This window comes from Heteronotia binoei, chromosome 1 (assembly GCF_032191835.1).
Source record: "Heteronotia binoei isolate CCM8104 ecotype False Entrance Well chromosome 1, APGP_CSIRO_Hbin_v1, whole genome shotgun sequence".
Taxonomy (NCBI): Eukaryota; Metazoa; Chordata; class Lepidosauria; order Squamata; family Gekkonidae; genus Heteronotia; species Heteronotia binoei.
The window spans coordinates 248,889,206-248,913,537 of record NC_083223.1 but is presented as its reverse complement, the minus strand read 5'-3'; the positions used below and the strand labels follow the sequence as shown (position 1 = coordinate 248,913,537).

The following is a 24,332-nucleotide window of genomic DNA, read 5'->3' as shown; positions in this document are numbered from 1 at the left end:
GTGGGTTGAAGCTGAACCCGATGAAGACAGAGGTCCTTTGCGTGGGGCGCAGCGCTCTGGGGAGGGAAATACCTCTCCCGGTTTTTGACGGTGCGCCGCTGAAAGCGGTGGGCCGGGTCAAGAGCCTGGGAGTCCTACTGGAGCCTTCACTATCAATGGAGGCCCAGGTAGCGGCCACTGCCAAGTCGGCATTTTTCCACCTGAAGCGGGCAAGGCAGTTGGCTCCTTTCCTGGAGCGCCGGGACCTGGCAACAGTGATCCATGCGACGGTCACCTCAAGACTAGATTACTGCAATGCCCTCTACATGGGGCTGCCTTTGTGTCGAACCCGGAAGCTGCAGCTAGTGCAGAACGCAGTGGCCAGGCTGTTATTAGGACTCCCGAAATGGGAGCATATACAGCCGGGGCTGCGTGAACTGCACTGGCTGCCAGTTATATACCGGGTCCGATACAAAGTGCTGGTTATCACCTTTAAAGCCCTATATGGCCGAGGACCTGCCTACCTGAGGGACTGTCTCTCCCCATATGAGCCCCAAAGAGCACTGAGGTCAGCAGGGAAGAACATGCTGACTATCCCTGGGCCAAAGGAGGCAAAATTACAGAGTACCCGGGCACGGGCTTTCTCTGTTACAGCCCCGTGCCTTTGGAATCAACTCCCAGAGGAGGTACGGGCCCTGCGGAATTTGGACCAATTCCACAGGGCCTGTAAGACCATTCTTTTCAAGCAGGCTTTTGTAGACCGCTGATAGGATGGCTGTTTAATCCACCAACGATTTTATCTAGTGACCCCTGCCATAATATAAGTGTACAGAATAACATCAGGAAGATCACCGCCGTTTAAATTATGGAACGACCCAGACAGCTGGAACTGGTTTTTAGATTGTTGTTTTAAAGTATTGTATAATCTAAATGTTGTTTTAAACCTATTTTATATTGTATAATTTTATTGAACTGTTGTTAGCCGCCCTGAGCCTGCCCAGGCGGGGAGGGCGGGATATAAATAAAATTTATTATTATTATTATTATTAGACCTTGTACATGCTGATGCTCTCCCACTGAGCCATAGCTTGCGAACTTCTGGCAAATCCCCCAACCCTTCCTCCTGAAGGTGCCATAAAGAGGAAAGGAGACCTTGATAGATTTTTGGTTGCCATTTCGCTGTTAAAGGGTATCTTGGCTCTGTTGGGGCAAAGGGAAAAGATGACAAATCAGTTCCAGTCCTGGCTTGCAGACAGAGAAGCCTCTTACATTGCGTGAGCCCCTAGACTGGGGAAGTCTGACTTGGGCATCAAAGGAGAAGGTGAGGCCAAGGGTTGGGAAGAATGCAGTGAATCTGCTTAAATATACCAGATAAACAATGACGTCATAGATTCTATGTGAGGCTGAAGCCTTGGACATTGATTGGCAGAGCTGGAGTAATAATGCAGACCGTCCAGCAACATTCTAGCAGCTTAGGAAACCAGGCTTTCAAAACTTTCGCATTCTCTGCCAAGCTACTCTGAGAGACAGAGTATGTTGTTACAGAAGGACTCTTGTGGGGCATACTGAGGAGGGAGAAGAGACCCCAGAAGTGGCAGTTGGGGGAACCAGGAGTCCAAAGACAGACCACAGAGCGGCAATGAGGATTTTGGCACTTGGGAGATGAGGCCTGGACTTCACATTTTTTATTTGAACCAGCTGGCCTATTCTGTAGCAGTAAGCTTCTGGTTAGCTATTCAGCTACAAAACAAAAACAAAACTAGTAGTCCACATGTCGATCATGGGCACTGCCACTAGAACTGAGGTGGCCAAACTGGTTTAATGTAAGAGCCGCATAGAATAAACGGCAGGTGCTTGTCTGGAAGGAAAATAGATGGGGGGGAGAGAGGTGGAAATAAAGCAACTTAAACTTTAAAGGTATTTCCCAAACTGCCGTCAGGCTTCACTTGGAAAACAAAGAGAAATGCCTTCTCCAAGCTAGCCAATGGGGCAGTGGGGGGGTTCAAGAGCCACACAATATGTGTGAAATGAGCCACAGTTTGGCCACTAGAAGAGCTGTGGTGTTTGGTGTCGCTGGGTGTCATGTTCCCTGTTCAGGAAGGGCAAGATCACTTGAAGGGCAAGATCACTTGAGAGGCCTGAGAGGAGCAGAACAGAGCAGAGCAGCTCTGAGAAGCTGAGACAGCTGGAGAAGTTGCTAAGAATTTCTGCGTTTTGAAAGACTTCATTCTGAGGCTTGGGTGACTGCTGAAAAGGCTGAGTTGTGATAGCTGGGGAACTGCTGTATGTTTGGGTGAGTGGGCTAAAGGTGAAAGTGATTGATTGATTGATTGAGAGTAATTGTTGATGATTGCTTAGGAGTGGTCTGCTCCACCCTCTTTGCATTTTAAGCTGCGCCTTGCCAAAGGGCTAAAGGGCTCTTGGCCTGTGGCTCTTTGCCTGGGGGCTTCCTAAGGACCAGGAACCCAGATCCCTGATTTCCTTGTTCTCCCAATAAGGTAAGTTGACCTTCCAGAAGGGGAGCCATGTAAACAACAGCATTTAAAGAGGACTGTATATTTAATATATATATCATGAAGGTAGAATGCCAGCAGGGGGGTGGGGGCTTTCCAGTGTTTTGCACTGAGTGTCACATGTATGACTATCTGCCCACAGGACAGAAGTCTTGGGTGTGTGCTCGATGCAAGGTGCTCCTGGTCCTCAGGGAACGAGTTCGTACCCTTGAGGCCGAGGTGACTGCCCTGGAGAAGCAGAGACGGTCAGTTAGGCAATTGGGGAAGACTCTCGGGGGCGTATTAGATGAGCCCCACTCTGAATGTGGCAGCCCCGTTGCTGCCAGAGAGTGTGAGGGTCGAGAGGGAACAGGGCACCTTGCTGAGGATAAGGGGAATGCGCCCTCAGAAGGGACCTCTTCTTCGGTTGGTGAGCGGGTATCCTTTCGCGCCAAGGAACCATCCCTGGGCAGGGGGAGAGGGGGGGTCTTGGTAGTTGGTGATTCGATCCTTAGGCAAGTAGACAGCTGGGTGGCAAAACCGCATATTGACCGTATGGTGACTTGCCTGCCTGGTGCGAAGGTAGCGGACATTACGCGTGTAGTAGATAGGCTGATAGACAGTGCTGGGGAGGAGCCTGTGGTCATGGTGCATGTTGGCACCAACGATGTGGGGAAATGCAGTCGTGAGGTCCTGGAGGAGAAATTTAGGCTGCTAGGTGGGAGACTTAAGGCCAGGACCTCCAAGGTGGCCTTCTCGGAAGTGCTACCTGTTCCACGTGCAGGGCAGGAGAGACAGGCGCAAATTAGAAGTCTCAATGTGTGGATGAGACAATGGTGTAAGGAGGAAGGGTTTAAGTTTGTTAGGCACTGGGATGCTTTCTGGAACAAGCCGGAGCTGTACAAAAGTGACGGTCTCCACTTGTCTCCGGATGGAACCAGGCTGCTGGCGCTTAAAATCAAAAAGGTGGCAGAGCAGTTTTTAAACTAAATCTTGGGGGAAAGCCGACAGGAGATGGAATGTCTCTGGTTCGGGAGGACTCGTCTCAAAGAGATGAAGGGTTGGCTTCTATTTTTCTACCGAGTAACGGATCAGAGTTGTCCACTGTGATGGTGACAAACAGTATGGACTGTCTGCTAGAGTCTCGAGGCGGCAGGAGAGAGGTGGCGGGCCTAGCTTGCTTGGGAAATTATAAATGTTTGTATGCAAATGCTAGAAGTGTCCGAAGTAAAATTGGTGAATTGGAATGTTTAGTGTTGGGAGAAAACATAGACATTGTGGGAATTTCAGAAACTTGGTGGAATGAGGAGAATCAGTGGGACACGGTGATTCCTGGATATAAGTTATATCGGAAGGATAGGGAGGGAAGGGTTGGAGGTGGGGTGGCTCTGTATGTCAGAGAGGATATACGGTCCAGTAAGACTGAGGTCAGAGAATTAGATTCCCTTTTAGAAATGCTTTGGGTTGAAATAGAGGGCCCAAAAGGAAATTTAACTATGGGAGTTTGTTATCGCCCACCAAATCAAAAGAGAGAGGACGATTATAATATGATGGAGGGATTAAAGATAGCGGCTAAACGTAAAAACTGTGTAGTAATAGGTGATTTTAACTACCCGCAGATTGATTGGGTCAATATGTGTTCTGGTCGAGAGAAAGAGATTGAGTTTCTTGATGCTCTCAATGACTGTGCTATGGAGCAGATGGTCTCAGAACCTACCAGGGGTGGGGCGATCCTGGATCTGGTCCTAAGTAATGCCCAAGACTTGGTGAGAGACGTAAAAGTGATTGCGCCGCTTGGGAACAGTGACCATAATGTTATTGATTTCACCATTTGTATAAATAGGGAGTTGCCCAAAAAGACCGCCACAACCACATTTAACTTTAAAAGGGGTAAATTCTCTGAGATGAGGAGGCATGTGAGGAGGAAACTGAAAGGAAAGGTAAATACGGTCAAAACCCTTGGGGAAGCTTGGAGACTATTTAAAACTATAATCCTAGAAGCTCAGATAAAATACATACCACAAGTTAGGAAAGGCACAAACAGGTATAAGAAGAGGCCAGCATGGTTAACAAACAAAGTAATGGAAGCTGTAAAAGGTAAGAAGGACTCCTTTAAGCGGTGGAAAACCAGTCCAAGTGAGATTAATAAAAGGGAACACAGGCTGTGGCAAATCAAATGCAAGACTGTGATCAGGCAGGCAAAAAGGGACTATGAGGAGCATATTGCAAAAAACATAAAGACCAACAATAAAAATTTCTTCAAATATATTAGAAGTAGGAAACCAGCCAGGGAAGCAGTGGGGCCCTTGGATGACCATGGGGTAAAAGGATTACTGAAGGAGGATGGGGAAATGGCTGAGAAGCTGAATGCATTTTTTGCCTCCGTCTTCACCGTGGAAGATGAGAAGTGTTTGCCCGCTCCAGAACCACTAATATTGGAAGGGGTGTTGAAAGACCTGAGTCAGATTGAGGTGACAAAAGAGGAGGTCCTACAACTAATAGACAAATTAAAAACTAATAAGTAACCGGGTCCGGATGGCATACATCCGAGAGTTCTGAAAGAACTCAAAGTTGAACTTGTGGATCTTCTAACAAAAATCTGTAATCTTTCATTGAAATCTGCCTCCGTTCCTGAGGACTGGAAGGTAGCAAATGTCACCCCCATCTTTAAAAAGGGTTCCAGAGGAGATCCGGGAAATTACAGGCCAGTCAGTCTGACTTCAATACCGGGAAAGTTGGTAGAAACCATTATCAAGGACAGAATGAGTAGGCACATTGATGAACACGGGTTATTGAGGAAGACTCAGCATGGGTTCTGCAAGGGAAGATCTTGCCTCACTAACCTGTTACATTTCTTTGAGGGGGTGAACAAACATGTGGACAAAGGAGACCCGATAGATGTTGTTTACCTTGACTTCCAGAAAGCTTTTGATAAAGTTCCTCATCAAAGGCTCCTTAGAAAGCTTGAGAGTCATGGAGTAAAAGGACAGGTCCTCTTGTGGATCAAAAACTGGCTGAGTAATAGGAAGCAGAGAGTGAGTATAAATGGGCAGTCTTCGCAGTGGAGGACAGTAAGCAGTGGGGTGCCGCAGGGCTCGGTACTGGGTCCCATCCTCTTTAACTTGTTCATAAATGATTTAGAGTTGGGAGTGAGCAGTGAAGTGGCCAAATTTGCGGATGACACTAAATTGTTCAGGGTGGTGAGAACCAGAGAGGATTGTGAGGAACTCCAAAGGGATCTGTTGAGGCTGGGTGAGTGGGCGTCAACGTGGCAGATGCGGTTCAATGTGGCCAAGTGCAAAGTAATGCACATTGGGGCCAAGAATCCCAGCTACAAATACAAGTTGATGGGGTGTGAACTGGCAGAGACAGACCAAGAGAGAGATCTTGGGGTCATGGTAGATAATTCACTGAAAATGTCAAGACAGTGTGCGTTTGCAATAAAAAAGGCCAACGCCATGCTGGGAATTATTAGGAAGGGAATTGAAAACAAATCAGCCAGTATCATAATGCCTCTGTATAAATTGATGGTGCGGTCTCATTTGGAGTACTGTGTGCAGTTCTGGTCGCCACACCTCAAAAAGGATATTATAGCATTGGAGAAAGTTCAGAAAAGGGCAACTAAAATGATTAAAGGGCTAGAACACCTTCCCTATGAAGAAAGGTTGAAACGCTTAGGGCTCTTTAGCTTGGAGAAACGTCGACTGAGGGGTGACATGATAGAAGTTTACAAGATAATGCATGGGATGGAGAAAGTAGAGAAAGAAGTACTTTTCTCCCTTTCTCACAATACAAGAACTCGTGGGCATTCGATGAAATTGCTGAGCAGACAGGTTAAAACGGATAAAAGGAAGTACTTCTTCACCCAAAGGGTGATTAACATGTGGAATTCACTGCCACAGGAGGTGGTGGCGTCCACAAGCATAGCCACCTTCAAGAAGGGGTTAGATAAAAATATGGAGCAGAGGTCCATCAGTGGCTATTAGCCACAGTGTGTGTGTGTGTGTGTGTATATATATATATATATATTTGGCCGCTGTGTGACACAGAATGTTGGACTGGATGGGCCATTGGCCTGATCTAACATGGCTTCTCTTATGTTCTTATGTTCTTACTTCTCAGCAGTAGCTGTATGTACTTTGGATCCAGACGTAAACCTCTCCCTATGAAGGGGATTCCCCGGCAGAGTTTAGCTCCCCCCCACCCCCCACTTCTTCCACTCTTCATTGATTTAGCTAGGTAAAGGAATGCAGCTGATGAGGGTGGCGCAGGAATCCCTTCTTCTGCCAAGGCCAAGCAAAACAAGTGGAGCCGAGGCAGGAGGGACTGTCCCCGAGCAGCTGTAATGGCTCTTGCCAGAGGTAGTGGATCTTGACTTGGACTCTGCAAGGAGGGTGACTTCAGCATGGGTTGTAAATTTCCAATATTGCTTCAAAGCAGAGATTGGGGAAATCCCCAGGATGGAGGGGAAGGACTTGGCTAGCCGAGACGGCTGAATTCTGGGCTGTATTTATACAGAGGCCATTATGTAAAGGATGGGGTGAGGGAGCAGAAGGGGAGCGCAAGAGAGCTTTCCTCAGCGCCTCCCTTTTCCTGCCTGGACAAAGAGATGCCAAGTGGTCTGTTAGAGAGGGAAAGTCCATTTTTTGTAACTCCCGGTTCAGCTTAACTGCATTGCTGAAGGATCAGAGAAGAAAGACAGCCTTTCTTTCACAATTGGTGGTTCTCCTCAAAGCAAAACACATGCGAGCAAAAGACCTTGGAATGGTTAAGGAGTGAATGGTGGCGCTCCCCCTTCCTCAAAGTAAAAGACCAGGATTCAAGCTTTGATGGATGTCCAACCTCTTTGCGCACACCCCAAACTCCAAAGCTGTTGATCGAAGGCAAATGATCAGTGGGTGGGAGCTGGTTGAGCTTGGTGAGAGAAGGACATTCAGTGCATCCTCAGTAATACTTTGCATGTTCCACTCTAAGGACTGTGAGAGGAGGAGCAGCAGCTTACACCCCCGTGCCATCTTTTACAGAAAGCACAATAACTTTTATTTTGGTTTTTCTTAATACCTGGATAGCAGTGTCAGGGTAACAGGTGCAGATGGTGATGCTGCCATTTCAGATCAGACATTTCCAGGCAACAAGTCATAACTCCCGGAGTAAATGTGAACTCCTGAAACTAACTTAAAATAAATGTTATTTTATTATTCCAACTTTTCATACTCCAGTGAAAATGTTTCATACATTAATAGATCATACATCCAGTTCAGTTTGAAAAGAAGACAAAAATACCCCCTTCAAAGACCCGTACTCCTACAATGTTATATTTACCATTCCTAATAATATAATCATAAATTTGTGCCTGCCACTGTCTGTCATTAATCGCTTTATTTTCTTGGTAGCCTTTTGTTCAGGTGTATCTCAAGATATTGTCTTTTACCAGATCCTTTCGTTTGTTTCTATTCCAATACACAAAAACGAGAACCATGTTTCAGTAAATGTCTCCTGCGCCTTACTTTCCCCCTCACTGCAGTCTTATTCATCAACTGCAGTCTTATTCATCAACACAACATGCCTCTGATGCAGTCTTTTAAAGGAACACTGTCTCTGATCTCAAAGTCTAGAAACTTAAATCTATATTTCATTTAGATTTATGAAGCCCAGGTTATTTTAAATGTGCTGAAGCCAGTATGTGTGAAGTAGGACTCTGTCGACCCAGGCTCCAAATCCCCAGTTTTCCATGAAACTCACTGGGTGGCCTTGTTCTCTAAATCTGCCTTACAGGTGAGGATGAAGAACTTGACCTCCCAGGGGTTTTCTACTCTACCCTTCCTCTCTCAGGCACACACTTAAAAGTGAAGAATCGCTGAGTGCCCCTGTTCAGCCAGTTTGGTGTAGTGGTTAAGTGCACATACTCTTATCTGGGAGAACCAGGTTTGATTCTTCACTCCTGCACTTGCAGCTGCTGGAATGGCCTTGGGTTAGCCATACTCTTGTAGGAGTTGTCCTTGAAAGGGCAACAGCTGTGAGAGCTCTCTCAGCCCCACCCACCTCACAGGGTGTCTGTTGTGAGGGAAGGAGATAAAGGAGATTGTAAGCTGCTCTGAGACTCTGATTCAGAACAAAGGGCAGGATATAAATCTGCGGTCTTCTTCTTTTGGCTTGGTTGGGATTGTTTCTCACTGCTTTTGATGTTGCTTCTCTTCTGCTTCCCTTCCAGACCCTGCCCCCAGCACTCCTTTCGTGGAGATCATTGAACAGCCCAAGCAGCGGGGCATGCGTTTCCGCTACCAGTGCGAAGGACGCTTGGCTGGCTCCATTCCTGGAGAACGCAGCACAGACACCACAAAGACGCACCCCACCATCAAGGTCAGCTCTACAACATTTTGGGGAGGAGGTGTCCCTTGGGAACTGAGGAATTCTTGCATCTGTTGCCAGGGTGGCTGGAGTAGAGAAGACCAGGCCTTTGAGGATATTGTTTTATCTTATTTAGAAGCTTACTATGCTGCCTATCTAGATACTTATTCTGGGCAGCAAACAAAAAGAAGAAATAAAAGTAAATCGATAAGGCGAACCCTATAACAGTCAAACCATCTGTGAAATCAAAAGCCAGCAAAACCAACTGTGCATGAAGTAATTATTCCAAGTACAAAAGCAAGCCACAAAACAACAAGGAGTGGAATCTACAGATAATAAAATAGACAGCTGAAAAGATGGGATGAAACTTCAGTTCAAAGCCTGGATGAACAGAAATGTTTTTGCTTGGGGCCTAGAAGGCATTAAGGTAGGCATTGGGCAAGCCATTGTGGAGGAGATTTCAAAGGTGAGCCACTACCACTGACAAAGCCCCGTCTCTGGTGGCTGCCCACCTCACCTCTGCAGCTGAAGATACAAAGAGCCAGGTTTGAGAGGAAAGCCTTAAGAATATCAGAAGAACCCTGCTGGATCAGACCACAGGTGACCTGTCTCACACAGTGGTGAACCAGTTCTCATGGAGGGCCAACAACAGGGCATAGAGGCTGAGGCCTTCCCTGATGTTGCCTCCTGACTCTGTGATTCAGAGGTTTAGTGCCTCTGAATGCGGAGGTCTCCTAGTAGCTATTGAGCTATCTAATCCCCTGTTTATTCCTATATCCTCTGGTAGCAAATTCCATATTTTAATCAATCTCTGTATAATAATCCCTAACATAGAGCTTGCCTCTTTCACTGCCGCAGCACACGGGGTTGACACTTCCACTGAGTTCTTCACTACAACCCCAAGATCCATTTCCCTCTCAGTTCAGACCCCATTAGCCTATACCTGAAGCTGGGATTTTTTTTTGTCCCACCGTGTATTACCTTACACTTACTAATATTGAATTTCATTTGCCACATTGTCGCCCACTCACCCAGTTTGTGAAGGTCTTCTTGGAGCACTTCGCATTCAGCCTTGGTTTTCACCGTCCTAAATAATTTTGTCATTGGCAAACTTGGCTGCTACACTAGTCACCCCTAGTTGCAAATCATTTATGAATAAATGCGATAGTACTGGCCCCAATACTGATCCTTGTGGGACCCCACTACTTACTTCCCTCCATTGTGAGAACTGTCCACTGATTCCTACTCTTTGCTTCCTGTCATTTAACCAGTTTTTGATCCATAAGAAAAACAATCTTTTCCCCCCATAACTGCCAAGTTTCCCTTTGCAGAAGCCATGCTGATTTTCCCTCAGCAGGATTCATTCCTCTATGTTCCTTTGTTCCATTCTATCTTTGATTACATTCTATTAATTTGCCTGGGACAGAAATTAGGCTGACTGGCCTGTAATTTCCTGGTTCCCCTCTGGATCCCCTTTTAAAAACTGGTGTAACATTTACTACTTTCCAGTCTTCTGGTACGGTGGCTGAATTTCATGATAGTTTATGAGTTAGTAGATCAACTGTCTCACATCTGAGTTCCTTAAGAACTCTTGGGTGTATACCATCAGGACCTGGAGGTTTTCCGGTTTTTTCATTTCCCCAGTAGGTCTAAAACATCATTTCTGTTTTTTTCAGTTTGTCAGATTCCCTTCTCTGCCATCTCCCCATCTTCCTTTAGAAACCCCTTTATTCCTTTGTCATCCAAAGGCCCCACTGCTTCTCTGGCTGCTGCAGATATATTTTTTAAATGTTATTATTTGTCTTGATGCTTTTAGCAACCCACTCCTCAAAATCTTTTTGCATGCCAAATTATTGACTTACATTTCTTTTGCCAGAGCCTGTGGTCCTTCCTGTTCAATTCATTGGAGCAGACCTTCCACTTCTTAAAAGAAGCCTCTTTGCTTTTTATAGTTTCCTGGACTTGTGTTGTTAACCACAAAGCCTTCTTTTAGACTTTACAGTGCCTTTCCTGACCTGTGTGTAATGCATTCTATTTGGGCTTCAATTAGTGTGGTTTAAATAGCTTCCAAACATTCTCTAGGGATTTGACTCTCTTGTGTTTCCCCTTCAGCTTCCTTTTTACTACTACTCTTATTTTTGTAAAGTTTCCTCTTTTGAAATCAACTGTTGACAGTCTTGGACTTCTTGACCTGAATGCTGAACTTAATGGCATTGTGGTCAGTGTTCCCAACTGGTGTCACAACCTCTACATCTCTCACCAGGTCTTGAGACCTGCTTAGAACCAAGTCCAAGATCACTACCCCCCAGTTGGCTTTGTGACCAATTGTTCCAGTGAACAATCATTTATGATATCTAAGAATCTAATTTCTACAGCATGACTCAAGCACATTTACCCAGTCAATGTGAGAGTAGTTGAAATCTCCTAGTATAATAGTCACCTCCCTTATTTCCTTCTCCATGTCAAGATTAGCCTCAAGGGTTTGATCATGCAGGTGATAGTACATCCCACTTTTAAGTAACCCTTTGGGCCCAGTATTTCCACCCATATAACTTATGCTGGAGAGTTAATTCCCCTGATGTTTTCTAACTTATTTTATTCTACGTCCTCTTTGATTCACAGTGCAGCACCTCCCCCAAATAATGTTCCCTCTAAGCTTCAGAGTCTTGTGAGCAAAAAATCTACTTTGTGAACTGCTGGTATTAAAGTTGTGAGTGACTGATTTGGCTGCTGCATAAATTAGTGTGCTCTGGGGCCATCTTTCCTGAGCTAAGACAAAAATGTGTGAGCTGGAGGCTAAAAATCTGTGAGCTAGCTCATGCTAACTCAGCTTAGAGGGAACACTGCCTCCAACCTATCCCTCCCTGTAGAGATTATATCCAGGAATGACTGTATCCTATAAATTTCCCCCATTCCATCATGTTTCTGAGATACCTATTATGTCTAGATTGTCATTAAACACCAAACCCTCCAGCTACGCCATCTTGTCTAGAAGCCTTTTAGCACTGGCAGGTTAGCAATGTGGGAGGAAGAATCCTTCAAGTACCCAGATCATAAGCCGTTCACAGTGCCACCCTTCTACACCCTTCTTAGCCCCCTAAACTCAGTGAGCTTGGAGGGGTGTGTTGGAATGACAGTTGTTGGAGGGCTTAAGGGTAAGAACCAGCACTTTTAGCTGTGCTTGGAGACAGACAAGCAGTCAGAAGAGATCTTTCAACACAAGGATGATATGGTCCCTCCATCCAGCCCCTGACAAAAGCCTGGCTGCCACTTTTCAAAATAGTTTAAAGGACAGGGTTCAAGGGCAGCCCCTTGGAATCCCTAATGAGGGAACAGTAGAATATGATTAAATGGTCACTTGGACAGCTGAGGAAACAGACATAGAAATGGTTTCAGTTTGCTTATAAATGCTGCAAAACCTTTCAGAGTAAATTGGTGTAATGATTAAGATTGGCAGACTGTAATCTGGAAAACCGAGCTTGATTCCCCTCTCCTCCACATAAAATCAGCTGAATGAACTTGGGTCAGTCACAGTTCTCTGAGCTCTCTCGGCCCCACCTACCTCACAGGGTGTCTGTTGTAGGGAGACGGGAAAGCAATTGTAAGCCACTTTGATACTCCTTTGGGTCGTAGAAAAGCAGGGTATAAAAACCAAGTCTTCTTTTTCTTTGTAACTATTTTCCAGCCAAGCTGGGAGAGCAAAATTGTCCACACTCAGCAGTTTACAGGAAATTAAGGGGTGAAAAGTCCCACACTACCAAAATTCTCAATTTTAAGTGCTGAGGTAAATGCTGTCAGATTCATAAAATCTTCAGATGGACGGGGAACTGGGGACTCTGTGACTTCTCTGAGAACCATGCTGACAACTGGTTTTTCACCCCACCCTTTGGTCTGAAAAATTGCTCTGATCCATTTTGAGTTGTGTAAAAACATTGTTATGTGCTTTTTGCATGAGAACAGACTTGGGATGCCTTCTACTGAAATGTGGATGGACACCAAGCACAGTCAGATGTGCACTGACTGACTCACTTTGCTCCCTCCCTCTGTTCGCAGATCCATAAATATGTAGGTCCAGACTGCCCCAGCTATATTGGGAGGTGGATTGCCAATGTGGGGCTCATTGTGGTGACAAAGATAAAAGGAACTGGGAAGTTTATATGTGCACTAATGGTTTCTGTCTCTTTCTCCCTTTCTCTGTTCATAGATTCATAACTATGTGGGTCCAGGCAAGGTCCGAATCTCCCTGGTGACCAAGGAAACTCCCCACCGGCCCCACCCCCATGACCTAGTGGGGAAAGACTGCAAAGAGGGCTTCTACGAGGCAGAGCTGGCACCAGAGCGCTCCATCCACAGGTTAGCAGGTGGAAGGAAAGAGTCAGGCCTCTGGCTTCTGTTCCTCTGGTTATGTAGCTGTGGCTCGGAGGTAGAGTATCTGCTTGGTGAGCAGAAGGTCACAGGTTCAATTCCTGACATCTCCGGTTCAAAAGGAACCAGCAGTAGGTGATGCGAAAAAGCTCTGCCTGACGTCCTAGAGAGCCGCTGCCATTCAGAGTAGACAGCACTGACCTTGATAGATCAGTGGCCTAACTCTGTAAAAGACAGCTTCGTGTGATCGTGCAAAGTTTCTTGGACTAGGAAGATCTTTTTTCAAGTACTCACTCACTTGGGTGACTTTGCAGTAGTCACACATTCTTGGTTGTGACCTACCCACACTCTTCACAGTTGTTGTGAAGATAAAATGGAGGAGGAGAGAACCATGTATACAGCTGTGAGGGAGAGAAAGAATCATAGTTGGAAGGTACCCTCCAGGGTCATCTAGTCCAACCCCCTGTACAATGCAGGACATTCACAGCTACCTCCCCCTAAATGGGAGTACTAGGAAGGTGAGCTAGATTCCCAGAATGAGAGGGGATCTACCTGGTAGGTATTTGTGGGGTGGCTGGTTCTTTGTCTTTTTCTCTGTCGTCTTCCGTCCTCCTGTTCTTCCCCCCCTTTCCACACTATTCTTCTTTAGTTCCTTCTTTTTAAACATTTCCATGCTCCTTTGTTCCATCCCCTGACCACTGCTGTTTTTGTGCCCCTTCTAGCTTCCAGAATTTGGGGATCCAATGTGTGCGGAAACGAGACCTAGACAAAGCTGTGGCCAAACGAATTGAAACCAACAACAATCCTTTCAATGGTAAGGGGGCGGGAGAAACGAGCAGGATGTCCCTTTCTGGCAGAGGGCGGGGTGTCTGGACTGAGAGGCTTATCCTTCCCTGGTCTACTGAGCTGGTTTCACTTTCTCTCTCCTTCCCTGCCAGTGCCCGTGGAAGAACTCAAAGGAGACTACGACCTGAATGCTGTTCGGCTCTGCTTCCAGGTGTGGATTCGAGATGCAGCCAGCGGCCACTTGGTTCAGCTGCCCTTGAATGTGTCGCAGCCAATCTATGACAATCGTGAGTGTCAGTTTGAGGGGGGGGGGGGGACATGTCCCATTCATTAACAAAAAGTGCCCAAGACAGCCAAGAGTTGACACTGCTCATTTAAAGTTAGGGAAAAGGTGTGCCTGCTGTCCTCCCTTGCACCAAATCCAGCTTTTGTTCCCCTTCTTGTGGGGCCTTGTTATTACAAATTGTAAGTGTCCAAGCCCCGGTCTCTCTCTTGCAGAGCACCCAGCAGACTCAGTAATAATGATGGCTAGGTTTGATTATCCCTTCAGTTTAATGTCTCTTCCCTCTCTCACAGTGATACCAATACGGTTAAGCTGAATTAACCCAGCCTATGCACTTGTGTTTTGTTTTTTTGCTACCTTGCCAGTGACTAATACAGGTCTTTCCATGGTTTCCTTTTCCAGGTGCCCCCAACACAGCCGAGCTGAAGATCTGCCGTGTGAACCGTAATTCAGGGAGCTGCTTAGGAGGAGACGAGATTTTCCTTCTCTGCGACAAAGTGCAGAAAGGTACAGTTGCAACATTTGGGATCTTGTGGCCTCTGCCCTTCCTGCCTTGCCTCTTCAAATCCCTCCCACGACACCTACAGGGAACCACCATCTTTCCTACAACATGTGTGACCCATCCCCTTTGTCTTCTTCACTCCCAACATAATGAAGCCCAAGTATGGTTAACTGCTTTGACTCGTTTAATCCCATGTTCCCTCTTCCCTCTCCCGCTGATGACCCCCTCCCAATTTGACAACAAAAGGGAATCTCTTACGGCAAGGAGAGTGACCAACTGTTGCTGTTTTGTGTTTCTTGCGACTATTCAACACTTAACTCTCCCCTGCTGTTTCAGAGGACATTGAAGTCCGCTTTTTCAAGGATTCCTGGGAAGCAAAGGGCTCCTTCTCTCAAGCTGACGTCCACCGCCAAGTGGCCATTGTCTTCAGGACTCCCCCTTACATGGACCAAACCCTCCGTGAGCCAGTGACAGTTCAGATGCAGCTGCGCCGTCCATCAGACAAGGAAGTTAGCGGCTCCATGGAATTCCGCTACCTCCCTGATGAAGGTATTTGGCTCCCAAGCCAGTAGAAATAAGAGTTTCTTGGGTACATCTGTACCTTCCTTTTAAAACTGTTTACTGCTAAAGTTGGGATAGGGTCAAATACTGCATTGCAAGCACAGTTCTACTTCTGTTGGGAATGAAGCCACCAATGGCTGAGAAGAAGAGCATTCTTTCTTGCTGGACGCTTCCAGGCAGAGGTTCAACAGGTGCCTGTTCGGAATTCCTGTACCCAATAGAGTTGGGCAGGAGGAACCAGGCCTCAGATTCAGTAGGAGCTCACAGGAGCACAGCTCCTGAACCTTTCTGAGAGTTCCTCCTCCTCCTGAGAGTTCCACCTCCTTGTCCATTTAATAGTAAGTGCAGCTGCATAACAATCCCTGGATGAGCTCCGCCACTTATTTTTCTACAAAACAACCCCTGAGGAACAAAATTCTTCCTTTTTGGTAGGGGCTAGCTACAACCTGAGGCAGGATTCTCACCCAAAACCTCTTTATTTTCAGTGCTACAGCTTCAGCTATGAAACATGGGACAAACTGAGAGAGCTCCTGAACATGTACAAAGTGCTTAGGGCTACTCATTACAAGCAACCCCCAGATATCTCAGGTTTAGTAACATAAAATAACTCAGGCACTCGCAGGCGCAAAAATTGCAGGTAACCATGTTCTAGTTTGGGGGGTGGGGTTGGAAATCCCAAAGAATCTTTTTTGAAAAAGATAAGCAAAGGCTGTACTCTTCACTGCTTTAAAAAAATTATGCTGTACAGCAAATGACTGTCAAATAACTTTATAATGGAACAAAAAGCAAGAGAACTTTTCATAGCCTACACATTTAGAGGATTTGCCAGGAGGGCTCAGGTACCTAATGCTATTATCCTTTTAGAAATTAATTGAGTTGGAACACTTCTGGCCCCTTCCCAAGCAGATTGTTGCTTTTTTTGGCAGGTGATTTCCATCGCATTGAAGAGAAACGCAAACGAACCCTTGGGACCTTCAAGAACTTTGTGCAGAAAGCACCCTTTGCAGGTACAGCTATCACAGAAGGGAAGGAAGAACAAGGGGGGCTGCGTGAAAACGATGAAATGGGTAGACCTAAAATAAACAGGTGGCAGGAGTGGAAGGCACTTAAGAAGGGGCTTGGACAATTACTGTGGAGATCTCTGAAATGCAGCAAGGTGTTTTTGTGTCTGTGTGGGGAGGGGAGAGATGAACTTCCAGGTTCCTATCAAAATGTATTTGTTTATCCATAAGCTGTTCAAAATGACATACAAAGCAAAGTGGGTTACTTTCTGTTCTACCCAATTTTTTCCTTTCTCCCCATCAGTAAACCTTCCGGAATCCCGCTCCCCGCGCCGTATTGCTGTTCCAAAACATGGCTCAGCCCGGCCTAGCACTGGAGGTAAGAAGTCCCTTGATTTCATCCCTTACAAACTTTCCATCAGATTTGACATCTTGCTCAATGGATGGAGAACTGTTCTTGAAAAGCTCATGCTGTGTCATGCCTTACCCCCTTTCCCCCCATCCCTCTTTCTAATAATGCTTTAGTTTACTTACATGGGAGGCGTAGCACACACCTGGCACTGTTAGGTAGCTCTCTTTCATTGGCTGTAATCTTTTTCCATCCTCCTGCAGGTGTTCCAGGGCTCCTAGGAGCTCCAGGCCAACTCCCATTGTCCATTACAAAACCACAGACCATGCCCCAGGCTTCCTCAGGCTTCTCCTTCCCTGGGTCCAGCCATGCCCCTCCTCCGGCGACAGCCACACAGTCCGACTTCAGCACAGTAAACCTGGAAGATCTGTCCGGCCTGGGCGTGTCGCAGAGGGTCCAGCCCTCTGAGTCAGACGCGGAGACCAGCATTGCAGACGCAATCCTGCACCTTCACTTTGAGGGAGGAGATGGGGGAGCCATGGAGCTCAGCGGGATCTTGGATGACGCCCCCTACACCAGCTTGGAGGGGATCAACACAGCAGATTTCCACAAGCTCATCATGGAGGGGAACGTCCCCACGTCTCTCCCGGGCAACCAGGGCACTCTGCTCACTTACCCCGAGTCCATCACGCGCCTGGTGAGCCAGCGGCGGGCAGAAGGTGAGGCTGGCGATGGCAACGGTGGCGGCGGAGGGGGCAGCTCGGCCAGCAGCTTCATCAACGGCATTTTGGGGGCCCTTCCAGGTGAGGACAGCTTCTCCTCCATGGTGGACCTGGACTTGAACTCTCTCCTGAACCAGCTGAATTCATAATACGCTCTCCCCCGGACTTGGGCTCAGACACCAACTGTCTTCTGCCCGTGCCTGACTTTGCAATTTGTACTCCCCTTTGGTGGCTTCTTGTAGCCAGACTTCTGGGTGGGGCCACCTTCAGCCGGGCTAGCCAGCTGGCTTCTTGGAACTGGGATTGGTTCTGCTTAACCTAACCTACCTGACCCCAGATCAGGGGACCTGTGCATGGCCGGTTGCTTGGGGTAGTTGTTCCGCTACTCAGCGCAGAGGCTGTTACTCTTCCAGATATGTATTAACATTTTTTGCAGGGGAAGAGAGAGGAGGGATTCAACCCCAACTGCTGCTCAGATGGGTATTTTTACATCAACTGGTTAGTCTTGCTGACTCCTTTATTTTTGACAGATTTCCTGTGCCTTAAGAACTACACAACAAGTAATTTCTCAGTAAATGCAGCTCTTAGTATCACACAGCTCTTCCTTGGAATGGGAGGACTGGGCAAATTTGGTGTCTCTGTGCTGAGGCACTCCTATGGAAGACCTAATCCATACCTGACTTATCTAAAATAGTTTGCAAAAAAAAAAAATCCCACTAGAATGCCTTAAAATATTGTTCCAGCTTTCTGGGAAATATCTAACTATACAACCTCCACCCATCCTGCTCCTTGTCTCAAGAGTTCTTAGTCTCTCTTGGGTTCTGCTAAAACTACTTTGGAACAGAAGCAGAAAAGGAGGAAGGGCCTAGAGTAAGTCACTGCAGAGAAGGAAGCAAAAGGTCTTGCAGCATGAGGTGGTTGGAGTTTGGGTGTATGTACTGTAGGCAGTGCCCCCCCAACCTTTTTGGCACCAGGGACCAGTTTTGTGGAGGACAATTTTTCTATGGACTGGTGGGGGGGGGGGGCGCACTGGGCTTTTTGCCACCCCAGGCTGCTTTCCATGTAGAAGGTCCCAGATTCAATCCTCAGCATCTCTAGTTACGAGGACCAGGCAGTAGATGATGATGGGAAAGACCTCTGCCTGAGTCTCTGAAGAAGAGCTGCCAATCTGAGGTGATACTGGCTCTGATGGGCTAAGGGTCTAATTAAGTATAAGGCAGGTTCCTGTGTTCAGACCGTTGGTGTCTTCTTGACTCCTTATCTAAGTTCCTCTTTGCCAGAAATTTAAAAACAAAAAACGGGTTATATGACAGGTGATGGTAGGGAGTGGGTTTTTTCTTTCTCTTACCCCCCACTGGTAAAACTGACTGAGCTAAGATGCTAGCTTTCTAGAAAGGGAAAGAAGCCCACCAATCAAGTTGCCTACACTCAAATGGTTTAGGGAAGAGTATTGGTAAGCCCCTTAAGCTGAAATGTTGCAGAAATGAGTAGTGGTTTCTGCACCTACCAACCCATTTTTTTTTTGCCTTGTTTTATACTATTTTTGAGGGGTTTGGGGCTAAAATTGCTTGACCACTTAAGGGCTTTTATTATCAGAATTGCCTGTTTTTCTCTTTGTATCTGAACTGGTGCACTTGCTGTTTTCTATATAACAAGCTCCTAATAAACTCAAGAACATTCTACTAGGCTGAGGTTTATCTCATGGTTGGGATATTTGAGATTATCCTGGAATGACCACCTGGGCGAAAAGCTATACCACAGTGCTGGGGAAATGCCTGCCATGTGTTGGCTTTCCAGATTACAAGCAGCCTGTCCTCTTAAGCTACGGTACTATTGGTAAAGGCCTGTGGAAGTGAGATCGCAACACACGCTCATGACAGTCAAGTGGGTCTCTGGCTGCTGACAAGGCATAGAATGCGAATGACTGGCAGCCTATAGCCCAAGGGCGAAAAATGCACTTATAGTGCAGCTGTACAGAAACTCTTCTTAGCAGTTTTCTGTAGTGTAAACAGTTTGATTCTGTGTTCCACCTAAATCATTCAAGGTTGCCTATGCAGCATTTCTGTGATCATCATTTCTGGTTGGCAGGAGGGGAGGGAAATAGTAACAAAGGCCCCTTCCCAATCACTGCAAGACTTTGTTTAGCAGCTGCTGCAGGATGCCCCAATAGGCACTGTTAACCACAAGCTAATGCGGAGCTGCTCCTAGTTTTAGCATAAAACAATCTGTTCCTATAGAATCTTAAACACATGAAGGCCTGACCCTTTCTTCCAGAACACAAAATGCTACAAGCATAGCAGACTATAAACTTGTGCCTAGCTGGGCAGGGTACTGGCCAAAGCTATTGCCTCTCCAGCCTATTTCATGAGTGAGTGATCCCAGCTGAAGCAGAGCTACGGCTTCACTGATATGGCATTTGGTTTATGAGCGAGGCAGATCCCAGATACTGGGGTGAAGAAATCAGCACTGATCCTTTTTATTTCCATGGGCCTCTGTGCAATTACAGCAAAAAACCCCAAAACACCACCCTGTACTACTCAACAGTGTTGCTAGAAAGTTTCAGAAACATTGCCAGAGCTAATGGCAAGGTTGAAGAAATGCTATTTAGAGTGGGACTCTGGAGTAAATTGCTGCCTAAAGGAGAGAGCTGGGAATTTATCCCTGGCTGAAACTGGAACCTCAGAGATCATGCACCACCATCATGATTTGGATGAATAGGTTTAGAATGTAAGTGTTGAACTATAACAGTCTCTGCCCCGCCCCCGAAAACTTTTGCAATGGTAAACAATCTAAAATTTTTAATGCATTTTGTCTTTCCCTAGCATTCTATAAAGTTAGCCACTTTACACACTGCAAGCTAGAACAGCTGAAGACAAATTCCAGACATCCGCTTTCTCTCTTCTCAGCTCACACAAACATGGCCAGAGGAGAAAAAAGTAACTTTATTTTCAACCCACATTACAAGTGAATGCCTCAGTGAACCAAATTTATTTTCCACATCCTCAGCAGGACACATGTGAGGGATCCACCTCGTCTTTGACCAAAGAAGGAGTGTTTCACTGAACAGCGAGTCTCCATACATGTTTAGCATCCCCCAAGAGTAGGAGAGGCTAGCTGTGTGCATGCAGGAGGGTGGGTGTGGAGAAGTCTACATTTAGCTTCTCCCCGAAAGCTAAGTCCCATTCCATTAGAGCAAGATGCCCTAGACAGAGAGTAAAGCTGGAAAACCATAAGTCATTTTCCAGTCATTTTGTAAACTGATCACCATCCCCCACAAGAGAAAGTGAAAAGACCTTCTGTTCAACCAGCCTATCATCTGAGCGCACACAGTATCAAGTTTCACAGTACTTTGAGACAGGCTCAAAGACTATTCTGCCAGAAGAATGGCCCTATGATGATAGCTTTCATATGGCTACATTGTCCTAAGTTCATTTTACTTACTCTGTCTTCCCTTTCTGACCCCCAACAGCAATCTGTCTGCTCTCTGTTGATCTACCATAGGGGAGGGCTGCAGCTGTGAGAGGCTTAGTACCAAAGAAAGCACAAGAGCCTGGAGTCACTGCCCCTGAGGCATTATGGTAGGATACACACAGGCAACAGTGCAAAAATGCACATTAGCAGATTCTTAGAAACAGAGGAGGGCAGCACATGCTGGTTACAAGTTCATTTTAAGGAAACAAAGTGACCATCCTGTGGCACTGCGATGAGAGATCCTTTGACACACTGGCTAACATGAGCAAAATGCACGGGTGGAGCATATGGAAATTCTGTCCATAAAGGCTGCATCGTTGGTGGCCTGTGGTTTGCAAAGGTCTCCCAGCAATTGCTTTGAAGTAACTTGGTCTCTATTTTTTTAAAGTATGCACTGCATGCTGGGACTTGTAGTTCCTGGTAATAGCACCATCTCACTGGAAGTGCTGCACACTGAAGGAGCAAGTTAAGTAACTTCCATGTTGTTCACTTTGTTAATGATGCGGGAACGGCGGGGGATACATTCGAGATCAAACTTGCTCTCATAGATGGTGGGGCAGAGGTGCCAGCGATTGTCACGATAGATGCCCAGGTAGGTATAAACATCAGGCTTATAGGACAATAAGCACTTGACACCTGTGGAACGGATGATGGCATCAGCACTCAGCACCTGCTCCTCATTGGTGAAGTCATCCGTGTAGACGCAGATGACCTGCTTGCGCTCTGATTCAGGGCAGAAGGGGCTGACCTTTGCCACGCCAATGCGTCCATCAAGCACAGCATGGGCAATACCACACCAGGCATGGTCCACCTTGAAGCCACTGTCCAAATGCATCAGCCACTTCCCTGTCAGCACACGCCGGTTGAGGGCCAGCTCTTTGATGGTATCAAAGGTGATGTGGCGCCCGCTAGCCTGTAGTCGCTCCCAGTCCTCCTGCAACCCAACCACATCCCCACTTTCAGGACAGAAACTAGGCCCATAGACCGCAATCCACCCCACAGGTTCTGCGTTGCACTCTGGATCGCCAAAGCGAGAGACCCGGGACGGCTGATAGGTTTGCAGCCATTCCTCAAATTCAGCCCGTGGGGTCTTCCGGGCATCAAAAACCACCCAGGGATCCATGTCTGCAGCCATGGATTCAGCTGCCAGATGCTCAGCTCCAAAGGCCCCATCCTTCCCTGCTTCATCCTCCTGGGCAGACATGATTCAGCAAGGCACCTAATTTCTGGGAAGGGGAAAAAGGCAAAAATGTCATAAATCCAAAGCAGATGAAGGCAGCCCATCCGTTCCTGCCTAGTCTAGTTCAATGCAAGTTTCTACAACACTGTAACCAACTCTTATTTCCTCTGGGAGAACTGATGACTAAGCCATCACCCAGCAAGTCGAGTGCTGAAGGTGAAGGTACAATCTTTGCATAAGTTTGGGTCTGAGGCTCCTTTAAAAGAAAGTAATTCAAAACAGCTGGACAATGGATTGTAATGGCCAAAGTGTTCAGTGTGGACTGAGGAAGATGGGTTCAAAGCCCTACTTGGGCATCAATACTCAAGCCAAGCCACTACTTCACAGGGCTACTGTAAAGAATGATGGGATTTAAGAACAAGAGACAATTTCTTCAACACTAGGGGCTATATTTGATAAAATAAACTAATTGTTAAGCAAAGGGAAATGAATTTACATACATCTAAGTAAATTTTACTTATAAATAAATAAACATTACACAAACAACATTCCCGCCAACATATTTAAATATGTATCCTACTTGGATTATGGAAAAGTTTAATGCTGTTTTCTATTTATTTAATTTCTAAACCACCCTCCCCATTAATCAGGTTCAGGGCAGCATGGAACATTCTAATATGGTTCTAAAACATAACTAAATTTGCACATTTAAACTCAAATAATTTTAAAATAAGTCAATCAATCAAGATAAAACCCTTAAAATATTGCAATCTAAACTACAGATGATGTTTTAAACAGTATATTTTCCTCCTCCATGAGGGGGTGCAGATGGGGATAGGTATGGTGGTATTGCCTGGTGGAACATCTCTGTCTTGCATCCCCCCTGTGGAACTGTGTCAGGTCCCACAGGGTGTGGATGCCACCAAGCAGAGAGTTCCAATAGGCAGGCACCAGGGCAAAGAAAGCTCTGGTTGAGGACAGCTGGACATCTTTTGAGCCCAGGGATCAGTCGGTCCTAACAAGAAGACGACGACTGCAGATTTATACCCCACCTTCTCTCTGAATCAGAAACTCCGAGCCGCTTACAATCTCCTAGATCTTCTCCCCCCACAACAGACACCCTGTGAGCTGGGTGGGGCTGAGAAGGCTCTCACAGCAGCTGCCCTTTCAAGGATAACTCCTGTAAAAGCTATGGCCGACCCAAGGCCATTCCAGCAGGTGCAAGTGGAGGAGTGGGGAATCAAACCCAGTTCTCCCAGATAAGTGTCTGCACATTTAACCACTACACCAAATTGGCTCTCAACAAAGATGATTTTTGTTCTTGCAGCAATACGGATTATTCGCTTGCCTATCTGAGCGGTCAAAGCACTTTATACACGTACAACTACAGTAAACCCTTACCACCACCGGCCTGTAAGGTAGGCCAGTATTATGAAGTCTGAGGACTTCAAGTGCGGAAGCTACAGAAAGGGATTCACCGAGAGCCTGCCGGAAGAGGGCTGGGCGCTCGCTGGCTGAAGCTGCGACAGACAGACGCCTTCGCCCCAAGATTCGGCGGGGAAGGGCCGTCTGACGTCCCCCCCTTCTACTTCTCAGGGTTGTTGGGAGAGGAGGGAACGTGATGTACAAATCTGGACACTGGGGATTCTGTTTATTCACATACACGGGAGCCATTATGTGCGTGTGAATATGAAGAAGGCCCAAAACGGGAGGGTCCGGGAGTCGATTCGGTGCCCGACACACCTACCCGCGCGCGGGTTACCTTACCGACGGAGCAAGGCGAGCGGAGGCGCCCGAGGCAGACTCCGGAAGTGATAAGAGAACCTGCACAGGAAACAGTAACGGTCTCTACAGAGCGTTGAGCTCTTTGTGCTTTCCGTTATTTGGGCTTTCCGCCCCTAGAACAGAGCGACGCCCGATTTGGACTTCCATTTATGAAACTCGAAGGCCGTGATTGGCCGCGGTTCACACCCAGGACACCGCCGCTCTAGGCTTTGCCATCTCTATGTGGACATCCTTCAGTTTTTGACCTGATTTTATCCAGAAAGTTATAGCGACAATCTACTTCCGTTTCAGGTCGGAAGTCCTATTAAGGGTAGCGTCAGATTTGCCCCTTTTGATCTCGGGCCCTTATTGGCATTTCCTCTATTGAGTGACATCTGGTTGCTGGCCCAATAGCCAATCAAAAATAGGGCGCTGCAGAGTCCGCGAAGGGGGCTGTGACCTCTCCATGCAAGCCAAGTAGCAATTTTGGACTAACACGTTGTTTTCTTACATAAACTGTCGTGAGTTA

The 24,332-nt window shown here is 46.7% G+C and overlaps 2 protein-coding genes across 3 annotated transcripts in view; one reads left to right on the top strand and one right to left on the bottom strand.

Annotated features, from left to right (window-relative positions):
• RELA (RELA proto-oncogene, NF-kB subunit) overlaps positions 1-19,073 on the top strand; it is a 542,238-nt gene extending 523,165 nt beyond the window's left edge. For both annotated transcript variants that reach the window (XM_060251807.1, XM_060251798.1), the window contains exons 3-11: positions 8,683-8,831; positions 13,024-13,172; positions 13,907-13,998; positions 14,123-14,257; positions 14,656-14,760; positions 15,092-15,304; positions 16,243-16,323; positions 16,622-16,696; positions 16,930-19,073. In XM_060251807.1, the coding sequence (XP_060107790.1) occupies positions 8,683-8,831; positions 13,024-13,172; positions 13,907-13,998; positions 14,123-14,257; positions 14,656-14,760; positions 15,092-15,304; positions 16,243-16,323; positions 16,622-16,696; positions 16,930-17,537 (1,607 nt within the window). In that variant the 3' untranslated portion in view covers positions 17,538-19,073. The remainder of the gene's footprint in view (positions 1-8,682; positions 8,832-13,023; positions 13,173-13,906; positions 13,999-14,122; positions 14,258-14,655; positions 14,761-15,091; positions 15,305-16,242; positions 16,324-16,621; positions 16,697-16,929) is intronic.
• Positions 19,074-20,312: 1,239 nt separating this feature from the next.
• On the bottom strand, positions 20,313-24,104 carry C1H11orf68 (chromosome 1 C11orf68 homolog). Its single transcript, XM_060251562.1, has 2 exons — positions 23,807-24,104; positions 20,313-22,085 (listed from the first exon to the last, which is right to left on the bottom strand). The coding sequence occupies exon 2, from the start codon at positions 22,061-22,063 to the stop codon at positions 21,326-21,328; it is 738 nt and encodes a 245-aa protein (XP_060107545.1). The 5' UTR covers positions 22,064-22,085; positions 23,807-24,104; the 3' UTR covers positions 20,313-21,325.
• Between the last annotated feature and the right edge of the window lie 228 nt (positions 24,105-24,332).